The sequence below is a fragment of the Crocuta crocuta genome, unplaced genomic scaffold (genome assembly GCF_008692635.1).
Source record: "Crocuta crocuta isolate KB4526 unplaced genomic scaffold, BGI_CrCroc_1.0 scaffold388, whole genome shotgun sequence".
In the NCBI taxonomy this organism is placed as follows: Eukaryota; Metazoa; Chordata; class Mammalia; order Carnivora; family Hyaenidae; genus Crocuta; species Crocuta crocuta.
Window position 1 is genome coordinate 456,875 of NW_027528867.1, and position 13,228 is coordinate 470,102.

Consider the following 13,228-nt stretch of genomic DNA (forward strand, 5'->3'; position numbering starts at 1 on the left):
GGTGCGGGCACTGTGCGGGGGGCACTCCAAACCCAAGTGGCCCAAATAGGGCCCCAAGATGCTAGACGGCCCTGGGTCAGCTGGGCTCCTTGGTTCATTGTAGTCCCAAGATGCTTCCAGCCAGCTCGATGTCTCTACTGAGGGACAAATCAAGGGCCAGCCCATGGTGGCATCTCCCCCAGGTGGCACTGTGTCAAGGCCAAAAAATGAAAGGTTTCACGGAGCAGTGCGCAAGAACTGGCAGCATTCTGTGCACGAACATTCTCCGACTTTCCCCACAGCAGAAGTTGGCGACGGCCAACCTCCCCACACACGGGCACCTTCACAGTGCTGGTGAGGCAGGTGTCAACTTCAACCAACCAAGAACACCACGGCTAAAAGCCACCTCATGGTTCAGGTAACTCAATCCTGCAATGCACAGATGAGACAGTACGGAACCCGTCCAAGGCCATGTGGTCACGCACTGAAAACTTATTCCCTGAGCTGGACACACTCTTCCTGGGTCTCACTTCCCTTGGCTGGCTGGAGGAGAGGCTCAGGGGAAGCAGGAGCACCCCAGGGCACCAGGAAGACTGCTCTTAGTGCCCACTAGCTGTGGGGGAGGAGCTCTCAGTGGCTCTGCTGGGTGGGGGCGGCTGCTGTGTGCAGGGCTCCGCATGTGCTCTGTGGGGAGCCAGAGCTCTGTGGTAACCGGGCCCTTCCTAGAGAGGGCAGGTGGCATGGGGTGCTCAGTTCCTGAGCTGCTTGCCTGGAGTCCGGATGGAGAATCCTCTGCCCTGGGTTACCTCACCCGAGGGCAGAAGCAAGCTCACTCACAGTTTAAAATACATTTCTGCATCGGGTCCAAAACGTCTAGACTAGTCACTCCTGGGGGCTTCGGAGTTATTTCAAGGTGTCTGCAAAACCCCATTTTTATGAGAAATGAGCATTCTCATAAAGCAGCTCATAACTAATGTCTTACACATATATGTATGATATTTTCCAAATGCACAGTACTACTGTAGCTATTAAAATAGCGATTTAATGGGGCACTTGGGTAGCTCAGTTGGTTAAGCGTCCAACTTTGGCTCAGGTCATGATCTCACGGTTCGTGGGTTTGAGCCCTGCATTGGGATCTGTGTTAACAGCTTGAAGCCTGGAGCCTGTTTCAGATTCTGTGTCTCCCTCTCTCTCTGCCCCTCCCCTGCTTGTGCTCTCTCTCTCTCAAAAATAAATAAACATTTAAAAAATTTAACAAAAAAATAGCAATTTATTAAATAATACTTCTGAGACTACCATAAATAATGATAAATCCCAGCGGTTCTCTCTGGGAGGCAGCACTTCATTTCTGTAATGTCTAACTTTTTTTTAATGTTTATTTTTATTTGGGGGGGGGGGAAGAGCAGAGAGAGGGAGAGAGAATCCCAAGCAGGCTCCACGTTGTCAGCACAGAGCCCGACACAGGGCTCGAACCTATGAAGCCTGAGCCTGAGGGGAAATCAAGAGTCGGATGCTTAACTGACCAAGCGACCTAGGCATCCCTGTAATGTCTAACTTTTCATGGTTCTCATATGTTACATCTCTAATCAAATCAGAATGAAGATAAATTAAAAAAACTGTTTCTGAATTCAATGTTGATTTTTATAAAGTATTGTTTACAACTTTTTTTTAATCTACAGATGCTAAAAGTTGGGAAGCACCAAATTCCAGATCCTTCTGTTTGCCTTTATGTAGCTAGTGACCTATACCCAATGTCACTGATGACACCCCAGTCTTTGGCAAGGCCCCAAGCCTCAGGGCGGAAGCCTGCGCACACGGTAACACCTGTCTAGGGCTCCTCTGTCAGNAAAAAAAACTGTTTCTGAATTCAATGTTGATTTTTATAAAGTATGCTTACAACTTTTTTTTAATCTACAGATGCTAAAAGTTGGGAAGCACCAAATTCCAGATCCTTCTGTTTGCCTTTATGTAGCTAGTGACCTATACCCAATGTCACTGATGACACCCCAGTCTTTGGCAAGGCCCCAAGCCTCAGGGCGGAAGCCTGCGCACACGGTAACACCTGTCTAGGGCTCCTCTGTCAGCTGGGCTTATGGGACTCTCCCAGTGCAACCAATAAAGGTCACACCAGTGGGCTTGGGGCTTAGACAGGTCTAGCCTGAATTCTAACCTGGCCACTAATTCTAACCTGGCTGAGTGACTTTGGGCAACAAGTTAACCTCTCTGGGCCTGTTTCCTCATTTGTAACATTGGGATAATAATCAGGTTCCTATAATAATAATTATAGCTAAAACATGTGAAGTGCTTTCTCTGAGCTAGGCACCATTCTATTCTCTTTACATATTCAACTCATATAAGCTTCACACCTCTAGGAGGTAGGCACTATCAGTGCACCCAGTTTACAGATGAGGAAACCAAGGCAAGGAGGGGTTAAGCTGCTTGCCCAGGGCCACAGAGTCGGGATGTATGTCTGGGGGGGTTGCACTCCACTACGCAGAGGATTCATGCGAGATGAGGGCAGGCAGCGTGTCTGGACAGTCACAGGGTGGGTGCGGTTTCTTGGTGATCCTGAAGGAGGCCTTCTTGCCTGAGCTCAGTCCCCCTCTGGCAGCACCTGCTGGAGGAAGCCCGCCCCTACCTTACTGTCCTCAGCTGCCACCTCCAACGAGTGTGGGGCCCAGGGCCCAGGCACCCGAGCTCAGCTTTCACGCCTCTGACGGCCGCCCCCCTCTCTGGCACAGCTACAGACTCAGAGTGGCAGCTGCCACGAGGACATAACCACTTGTGGGAGAAAAGAAAGCATGAGACAATTTGCTCTTGGTTATTTAATTTTAAAAGGGTAGGATCTGGCATGGGCTCCTGAATGACAGGTAGACAACAAAACCTGGTTCCAATTAGGCAGTTCCCAGCCTCAGACTCTAGACCCGCCCCAGCAAACGGCACCCCTGCCGCCCAAGTGAGGCAGTGAGAGTCCTGCCCGTCCACACGGTCAGTCAGTGATATCCGATCTCTGCTTCCTCTTAGACCTTTCACCACCTCCTACTGCCACTCCCGCGGAGCAGGACAATACCCTGTGGCCTAGACAACAGTGACAAGTCCACAACAGGCTTCTCTGCTGCCACTTTTGTCCCTCCCTCACCCACGCTCCCTGGGGCTGCCAGAGGGCCTTCCGAGTCACAGGTCTGTGCCAGACACGGCCGCTTACAGGCAGGCTCCAGTGGCCTCCAGGACAAAAGCCGGGCCCTCTGCAGGGCGCGTCTCCAGCACCTGCCTGCCTCCGGACCTCTCCCCCAGCTCCAGGATCCAGGATCCAAACCTGCCTCCTTAACCGCCCCGGGGGTGCTCACAGCCACGGGGCACACAGCCCATGACTGGCCCACTCACACACCTGTGCCTCCTTCCACCCCAGTGTGGGAAATGCTAGGATATCCTGAGTTGGCTCAAGCCCCAAATCTAGAAGTTACTCTTTCCCTCATGTCTTTCCTCTCATTCCCTCAAACCAAATCTGGTCAATTTATCCTTCAAAACAGGTTAAAAAAAATCTCTCCAGCTTTCTCCATGTTCTGCCACCTCTTCAGGCTGAGCCTCCATCCCTTCTCATAGGGCAGCAGCCGCTGGCCCCCGAGGTGGTCTGCACACGCCTCACCCCTCCTAAGTTCCTTTTCTACACAGCAGCCCCCAAGTCTCCTGTCCCTCCTCAGCCTTGAAATGGAATTACTACTACTAATGACCCCATGGGATTTAAACAGCAAAATCCAATGACATGACACAACACATCTGGCACAGCCAGGCCTAGGAGGCACCCACGGGGTGACCACCCTTGTGAGCCACTATTCCAGTGAGCTTCAGCTTGGGCACCACGGCACACCCCCAGCACCCTCGGAGTCCCGTCGCAAGTCATTGCCCTTCTTCTGTTTTTCCGCTAGAGAACTCAGGGTTGGGGACCACACTCAGGGGTCACATCTTTACCTTGGAACCTACAGGGCTGAACCCGGGCAGGTACCCTGGAGTATATGACAACTAACAGGATGAATGAATGGATGCTTACTGCCTCTCACTCAAATGATTAGAAGAGGCCCCAGGAGCAGTCCAACATTTATAATCAGTATTCACACACTTTGAAAATCCCCACAGAGGCTTTAGAAATAAGAATAAATGAAAAAAATGATACAAAAGGAGGAAAGATTCTAAAGATCTGGGGACAAAAGAATCTCCTGGGTGTTGAGTACCTATTTTCTCATCATGAGTGACAGGCTCCCCAAGCCCCAGGGTCAGTGTTGAGATGAGAGGAAAGAAACCCCTCATAGGAGAATGCCATCCACTGCAGTCCCCCAGATGCTAATTCCACCCAAAGACAAACTGACACGGGGCAAGACCAGGGGCCGCAGGGGACAGGGACAGAACGTGATAATTCCCTCTCCACTGGATGTTATCACCTGACTACAGTATGTGGGGAACTGTGCGGAAAGGAATGAGCTTGCTGCTTGGCCTGCACTGCCCCCACGTGGAAGGCTGCGCTATGACAGCTGACCTGGAGCCTGGGAGAGGACAGCTCCTGCGATTCTCGAACAGCCTTCTCCTTGTCAGTCTTGTCAGCCCCACGTTATCCCGACGGGCAAAAGCTCTGAACAAAGGTGTATGCACGTGTCCCCCTGTAGCCACCATGCATTGATTCTACTTTTACATCCCGTATTTACTGACATCCAACAGCTTATCTTTGTCCTTGGGGACAAGGTTACCTGTCCGTCAGAACTAGGTGGGTTGGGTTTGCTCAGTGCTCTTCAGATCCCCATCAGGCACCCCCTGTGCCCCCTAAGCAGAGTTTGCCTTGGGTCTTCATTGCAATTTGCTGCACCCAGGAAAGATCTAGGCTGCTTACTTTCTAGAAACACCTCTGGCTGGAACAAACCACTTACCTGGCTGGTGTGAAGACGCTGATGCCGCTACTGAAGCTGGAGTCACAAGAACCATCAGGGCCTCCTGGGGACAGTGAGACGAACAAGGTGTCATGCTACAGGGCTGCTGGGGTTTTCTGAATGAGCACGATGCCTGACACAGGGACACAGACTCTCTGTCCCCCCAACCTGGACTCCAGCTCTTGAAAAGGATTATATAGCTCAGGAGCCCTGAGGACCCAACGCCACCCACTCCCCAAAGCTTCTGGGATAGCACCCATGCTTGTGTTTAGGCACAGTGATCTCAAAAGGAGAAGGGCACCAGCCCTGAACACATCTGGGAAATCTCAGGAGGGACTGCTGGCCCGAAGGCAACGGATCTTAAAAATGACTCCTGGGATAGTCAACATCATCAGCCATCAGGGGAATGTCAATCCAAACTGTGTGGGGAGACGGGGTGCCTGGGTGGCTCAGTCGCTTAAGCGTCTGACTTCAGCTCAGGTCATAATCTCATGATTCATGGGTTCGAGCCCTGCGTTGGGCTCTGTGCTGACAGCCAGCTCCGAGCCTGGAGACTATTTCAGATTCTGTGTCTCCCTCTCTCTCTGACCCTCCCCTGCTCACGTTATCTCTCTCTCAGAAATAAATAAAACATTAAAAAATTAAAAACAAAACAACAACAACAAAAAACAAACTGTGAGGGGGTACCAGTTCATACCCACCAGGAGTGGTGGTGAGCATGTGGGGAAAACCCTTGGACCCTGCTGGTGGGAATGTAAAATGGTACAGGGGCTTTGGAAAACAGCCTGGCATTTCTTTAAGGGCTCAACACAGTTATTACCCTATGACCTGGTAATTCCACTCCTAGATATATACCCCAGAGAAACGGATGTTTATGTCCACCCCAAAACCATACATCATGTTCATAGCAATCCAAATGTCTATCAACCGATGAATGGATAAATGTGTTATGGCCATACAGTGGGCCATTACTGAGCAACAAAGAGGCAAAAAGTACTGATGTGTGCCACAACATGGATGAACGCTGGAAATAGGCCAACGGAAAGAACCTTTTAGTCGTAAAAGCTTGCATTTGTGAAATGTCCAGAACAGGTAGATCTATAAAGACAGAAAGCTGAACAGACTATTTATTCTGAAATAATTTTAAATTTATGAAGTGTTGTAAACATAGTACAGTATTCTGTTTACCCTTCACCCAGCTGCTCCTAACATCATACATTATCAAACCAGAAAAGGAGCACTCACACAAGATTATTAACAAAACTATAGACCTAATGTGAATTTTGCTGGTTTTTCTACTTATGCCTTTCGTTCCAGGATAGAATCTGGGACCACGTGTTGCATGTGTTGCCCCGTGTCCTTAGTCCCTGCTAATCCGTGACGGTTCTGCAGTCTTTCCGTATCTTTCATGAATTTGGGATCACTGAAGCCCAGTCAGTTACTTTGCAGAGTGTGTTGCCGCCTGGGTTAGTCTTGCGTTTTCTCACAGTTGGGTGGGGGTTACACACTTTTGGAAGACCACCAGCAAAGTGACGCACCTTCTCAGTGCATGATACTAGGGGTAAGTGATGTCTATCTGTCTTGGAAGTGATGATGACCTTATCATCTGACGGTGGTAGTGTCTGCTGGGTTTCTCTACCCTCAGTTACTACTTTCCTTTTTGTAATTAATGAATTTCTTGGGGGAGATATTGGAGACTAGACAGATACCCAGTTTTTTTCCTCAAATGCTCCCCTACTGATTTTTGCATCCATTGGTGGATCTATAATAATATAAGGAGAAGCGGTCCCTTCCCATCCATCTATTCATCCACATCACTATGGGTCCTTGTATACATATTTTTTTCTGTGGATTACCAATGAAAACTATCATTATTTATATAATGTTGTTCAAATGGTGCCAGCCTTGGCCTCTTAAAAGTTTTAAATTATACAAGTAAAACATATTCTCATTCTAAAAATTTTAAACAAAGCAGAGCATGCCCCTATCTCTCCCTAGCCTTCAATCTTACTCCACTCTACAGGCAGGTAACTACTTTACTGATTTGGCAAGTGTCCCTCTCTAGTTTTTTCGATCTTTCTTTTTGTTTCATAACATGAATGGAATCACAATGTTTTCTGCAATTTTTTTTTTTTTTTAAACTTTGTACTATGGCTTAGCATAGTGCTATTCCTGTGAACTGTAGGGGTAAACCCCCAAGTAAAGAGGGCCTTGATTTCCATGTTGAACAGAAAGGCTCTGAGCTGCTGCCTGCCCCCTCTAGTCCCAGAGGCCCGGTGGGGGACAGGGCACAGCTCGGTGGGCCCAGGCAGGGCCTGAACGGAACAGACCTCGGCAAAGAGGAGGAGGACACACCGGGCAGGCTGGTGGGCCGGCCTGGAATCGCAGCCAGGGCTCCACGGCTCCGGCTGCCTCTTTCCTCTTGACTTTTAGAGACACGCACATTTGTAGATGAAATGATGAGGTATCAGAAATAGGGTTCGAGTTAATTTCAATTGTTTCCTAGCTTTCACTCTTACGTCTCTCCCACACTTCTTCCTGCACAAGTGCATTTCTCTAGGATGCCATGTCAGGGGTGCTGCTGGGTGGAAGGGTCAGGCAGTTTACATTTTAATCCATATTGACAAACTGCTCTTTAGTAAGGTTCTACCAACATAAAAGCACTTCAGGCACAGAGGAGCAGTCGATCCCCCTAAGCCTCACACAGGGGTATTAGTAATCTTTCACATTTTGCCAAGTTGATAAGTAAAAATGATACATCGTTTTGCTCTCCAACGCTCCCATTCCCAGTCAAGCTGTACATCTGTAGCTGCCCTTTTTGTATTAATTCCCTCTTCAGAGAGCTGTGGTATAAACAGTGCTAAGAGCAGAGACTCAGAGCCCTTCAGCCTAAGGCTGAGCCCTGACTCCCCTTACTTACTAGCTGTGCAGGTGTGGGCAGCTTACTTGACTTTGCTTCCAGTCCCTCACTCTATAATGGGGTAACCAGTGCTCACTTCACAGCCGTGTTAGGACAACACATGAGCTAACATTTGTTAGGTGTTTAAAACGGAGAACCTTATCTACATATCTGTTTCCTGAGAACAAATTCTCTTAAATGTTTACAGCTTCTGACACATGCTGCCAAACATTACATAGCAGACGATATATTCCACCTGCTTACTCTCCCCCCACTACGAATGCCTCCTCCCCACTCCCATCTCTACCTGGAACATGTATTTCCTTTATAATCAGAGTAAAAAAAGGGGGTGGGGTGGGAGCAGAGGGAAAGCTAAGGAGAAGGAAAAGATCCAGTTCAAATGACCTCCATGGACTTGGCTTGGAGCCCCCAGTCCTCTGTGGCCACACGCAGGGCCACATGATTACTCAACTGTGGGTCTTCCCCTGAGCTCCCTGTAAGCAGGGCCTGGGTCTGATTCACTTGCATCTGCAGGATCCACAGAAGCTGCTCTATACGCAGGCCCATCAAAGCCTTGCAAGTGGATGGATTCTATTACACATCTACTAGCAGTGGTTGCAAGCCTTCTCCTGGAAACCTTGTTTATAGCTCTGCCCCTCACCTGGCACATGAACTTCTGCCCCTGACCCTTTGTGATCCCTCACTGAGGACCCACCAGGGGCACATTACTATCTGGGAAATGCTGATGATAAAAAACAAGGGAGCAAAAGCCCTGTCCAGAGAACCTTGCTAAGTACACAGGCATGTTATACACATGCATTAACAATTTGACATTAAAGCACCCGTTCCTGAGAGTGTCTGGCCTTTGCCATGTGCTAAAAGCTTTATAAGCAAAAATCTCATTTAAAACTCACCACCACACTATAGGTTTGGCATTATTATTGTTAGCCTTATTTAACAAATAAGGAATCTGGGGCTTAAAAAGGCTGTGGCTTGTCCAAGGGCAAGAGATAGGAAGACAGGGAGCCGGGACTCACCAGCAGGCCGTACTGACCCGAGCCTAGGCCAGGACACCTGGGACAATCAGGCAACATCACAGAGAGGAAAAGGGAGCAGCCATCAAGTGCTGCAGGAACTCAGAGAAAGGATACTGCATCATAGACCCCTGAAGCGGCAGGGCCAACCGGGAGCCAGAGCAAGTAGACAGGGACTGGGAACAGCGTGGCACAAATGAGGGTCCCACGGTCAGAGGTGAAGGGGACGCACACGTGTGCACATGTATGCTCACGCACACAGGCTCGGCTGATGAACCTCCTCCTGGGTCTTGCCCCCCCACAGAGGGGGACCGGGCAGGAGGTTCCTGCCTGTAGCCAGGTGACCGGGGCTGGAAGAGTGGAGCAAAACAGTCATAGGAAAAGGTGGCAGAGGCTTAGAGGAACCTGTCGACTGGACTGGCTGAATCATCAGTGTCTCCCGGCTTGCTGCGACCTTCTCCTGGCACTTTGCTAATGTTGGCAGTCACCAGCTGAGCAAGGAGTAGCTATGGAGCCCCTACAGTAGCTGTGATCATCTCTAGGAACCACTCTAAACTGAGCTTTGCATCTGCTGAAATGCTGCTTATGAGACAGTAAAATCCAAAGCCAAGCTTCCTGAACGTATTTTGGTTTAGCAAGAAAGTCTCCTAAGTGCGGCGGAGCTGTTTCAAGAATGCTTAGGAAAAACTACCTATTTTACCTAAGTAAAATACACTGCATCAGTGGGCCAGGGCATCCTGGTCTCTGGCAGGCGAGGATTCAACCGTGGAGCTGCTGCTCCGGCTGGCGGGTTTTCAGCAGCTGTCCCGACCTGCAGGACACAGTGCTTCTTTCCTGGAGGCCCTGACTTGTTGCCACATAAGCAGAAAGGGTGGGGTAGGAGCTGCTGGGTTCCACGCTGAAGGAAGAGGTACTAACTTTATTTAAAAAAACTGAGACTTCCTGCATATAATATAAAATTTCATAACATAAAGCTCACTATTTTAAAGCATACAACCGGGTCATTTTTTGCAAATACAAAGTAACGTAAAGCATCACCACTATTTAATTCTGTAACAGTTCCATCATCCTGAAAAGAAGCCATGTGTCTAATTCCCCTTTTCCCTTCAGTTCGGCAACCATTATTCAACTTTTTCTGACTCAATGGATTAAGAGGCACTAACTTTTAAAGTTAGTATAAAATATTCAAAGCTGCATGCTGTAACCTGTCAAGCCAAAAACAAAGTAAAACAAAACAAAAACCAGAAGAAGCCATCACACAAGCAAAAAAAAGAGAAGGCTGTGGAATTAATTATGAAAACTGTATGATCTCATAGTTATACAGAAAACATAGTGTTTCAGGAGATAGGTCTTTCCCTGAGATTCTTCTAGTTTCTCCTACGGAGAAAGCTCCTGCCTTGAGACGCCCACATTAACTTTATTTCCCCAAATTTTCTTTCTCAAGGAGCTGCCAAAAAAGTTTCCAGCTGCTGCATTGGCCGGGAATCGAACCCGGGCCTCCCGCGTGGCAGGCGAGAATTCTACCACTGAACCACCAATGCTTCACTTGACGGCCGCTCTGCCTCCAGCTGTTTTGCTGCTCTGGCTCCCAGAAGCAACTGCACAGCTGTAACCTGACACCCGAGCTGGTCCAGCATGGACCACGGCTCTGCCAGCCAAACCCAGGACAGGAGACCCGTGGGGCTCACGTGCCTGGCATACTGCTCAGATGTCCAAGAGAAGCTTGAGAACAGCAATGGGAGAAAACGCTTCAGAAATTCTTTTGGCTCCTGGAACTCAGGTTCTGGAGCTGAGTCTGTTAGCCTTAAAAATCTCAGCGGGTTGTGCATCAATTTACTCTCTGGGTGACTCTGCAAAGGAGAACATCGCCCCGAAGCTGATCAGCGCTCTCTCAGTGAGGAGGCCTCCCAAAGGAAAAAAAAAAAAAGTCAGAGCTCTAGACAACATTTAGAAAGTTAAACTCCAGACACTGACATAAAAGTGCTTTTCTCCGTGTTATAGACAAGTAAGACAATGACGCTGAAGGAGTGTGAAAGGGCAGCAGAGAGCCATTTCATTTGTCAAAAACACTGCTTTCAGCAGCAGAATCTCCAAGGACTGAAGAAGCTGCACCTGCAGCTTTCGTAGCCCCTGCCCTGGGAACGGCTGGCACAGGGAGGGCAGCTGGCCTCCACGTGGCCAGGTGTCTATGGCCAAGAGCCACGTAAGCCCTGCAGCGTGTCCTCTGCCATGTTCCAAACCTTCCTATCTCCTGTAGCCAAGCCCAGAGAAAGATTTCTGAGAGGCTTAATGGTCTCTGAGGCAGTAAGAGTTAAGAATATAGGTTTTGGAGGCAGATAGCCAGGGTTCAAATCCCAATTCTGCCACCTAGTAGCTGCCAGACCCTGGTATGTTACCGGTCTTCTCTGTGCCCATTTGTAGAATGGGGAGAACAGCAACTTCTACCTCCCTGGGTTGTTACCAGAGTTAGATGAGGTAACGTAGGGAAAGTAGCCCTGGCTGGTTAAGAAGGGCCCCAAGCCCGGGAAGCATGATGGTCGGGAGACAGGGCCTACTCACCAATGGCTGTCCCTTCCTGCTTTGCCAGCGAGTCCTCGGGGTTGGGCTCTGCCTGCCTCTGTACCACTGGCTTCGGCTCGTCAGGCTCGTCATCCTCAGGGGTGACCAGCTTCATCAGGCTTTGGTTACACACGTTGGCCACCTCCTTGATGCCTGAGTCCACTGATGTAAGGACTAGCCCTACCCAGGGGGTATTCCCCAAACCTGAGGTCACTGGCATTGGTCCTCTCTGGAGGGGGACTATTGGGCAGTCTCAATGGAGTCCCGGTGAAATGCTCCTGTCTTCTCATAGGACACATCCTGGTAGACTTCCTACCCCGAGGATTTCCCCCTCCCAAGACAGGGCACTATGAGGGGCTTGGAGCCCTGGGACCTGGGAGAGCTGCTTCAGATCTGGAAGTAACTTCGTGAGGTCTGGGGACAACGGCATTAGCCCTGTGTCCCTGCCACTGCCGGTCCATGTCCAGCTCTGCTGCTTGCTCCCCAGGTCCCAGGGACTATCTGGAGGTGTGAGGGATCCTAAGGGGGCCCCCACCCCCCACACCAGGGTCCTGCAACTTCACAGCCTCTCTTAGGCGCTGCTCCCATTTCCTCTCTTCAGGGTGAAGGATACTTTTCTTGCGGTCATCGTAGGCCAGACAGGGCAAGACAGCGGTCAGGATGCCAGAAGAGTAGGGCAGCATCACCCGGCCAGCCAGCTGGATGAACTCACGCATCCAGCACATGGCTGTCAGCTGGATCAGGTCATCTGGAAGAGGAATTGGGGGGTTCCGGGAGGATCAGTGCCAGCGGCCAGGGCGCTCCCTCCCACTGACCAGGCCCGGAGGATGGGACTGGAAGGGACTCAAGGGCTTGCATTGCTTCTAGCCTCACTGATACTCTCTCACCCTCCAAAGGAACACACAGGTACCAGGCTGGGATGGAACAACAATCTTGTGGCACATGTAAGGGCAACCATGGTTCTCTACCCCTCTGTATCCATAAAGGGGCTCAGCAGCTCCTCTCATCAAGGGGTAAGTTCATTTCTCTACTGCTTGAATCCAGGCTGGCCTTGCTACCGTGGCCCCCAGAATGTGGCAGAAGTGATGGCGTGGCTGGTTGAAGCCCGGGCCTCCAGAGGGCTTGCTCCCCTCTATCATGTGTCTCGGGACCTCACTGATGCCATTGGAGTGCATCTGGGCTGGCATGCTGGAGGAGGGGACACATGGACCAATGGTCCCTGCTTCCCAGGTGACAGCCAGCTAACTGCCAGATGTGAGTGAGGCCATCCCAGACCACCCAGCCTCAGATGACCCTTCAGCTGACTGTAGGCACATAATCAAGGGCAGCCAAGCCTGGCCCAGGTGAGCAGAACCACTCAGCTGACTTGCAGACTCAGGACCAACGATAAGCAGCTGCTGTGTCGGGCAGTCACATTTTGCGGTGGTCTGAAACACAGCAGAAACTCACGGGTACACAGTTCCAACCTCAAAGCATTTCAGTCCACAGTGAAATGTCAAGCTCCCCATCAAGAAGGTCTCCAGATCTTACTCCAGGGTCAGACCAAGCAAAAGGGCCTCCATGTTGATGGAGGAACCAAATTTCTCTCACAAGGACCCACCAATCTACTGCCCCAGGTCCAGCGTTGTGCTGGTTCACACTCCTCCCACCAGGGCTCTTTCGGCCTCCGAGGAGATGGCAGTGGCCATGGAGCCTTCACACTCACCTGTGGTCTGGCAGTGGATCACCAGGATGTTGGCCATCTCAGCAAACTTAACACTGGAGGGGTTCTTCTTAATTTCTTTCAAGAATTCTCCAAGGACCACCTCACACCTAGCAATGAGAGAAGGAGAAGGGAAATA

The 13,228-nt window shown here is 50.1% G+C and overlaps 1 protein-coding gene and 1 non-coding gene across 2 annotated transcripts in view; both read right to left on the reverse strand.

Moving 5' to 3' along the window:
- VAC14 (VAC14 component of PIKFYVE complex) overlaps window positions 1–13,228 on the reverse strand; it is a 101,165-nt gene that overhangs the window by 72,033 nt on the left and 15,904 nt on the right. The window contains exons 7-10 of the mRNA XM_077756336.1: window positions 13,093–13,199; window positions 12,001–12,135; window positions 11,388–11,540; window positions 4,896–4,959 (exon numbers count right to left, since the gene is read on the reverse strand). Coding sequence (XP_077612462.1) covers window positions 4,896–4,959; window positions 11,388–11,540; window positions 12,001–12,135; window positions 13,093–13,199 — 459 coding nt within the window. The remainder of the gene's footprint in view (window positions 1–4,895; window positions 4,960–11,387; window positions 11,541–12,000; window positions 12,136–13,092; window positions 13,200–13,228) is intronic.
- Window positions 10,299–10,369, reverse strand: TRNAG-GCC (transfer RNA glycine (anticodon GCC)). Its single transcript has one exon. It is a non-coding gene; the product is annotated as a tRNA-Gly (tRNA).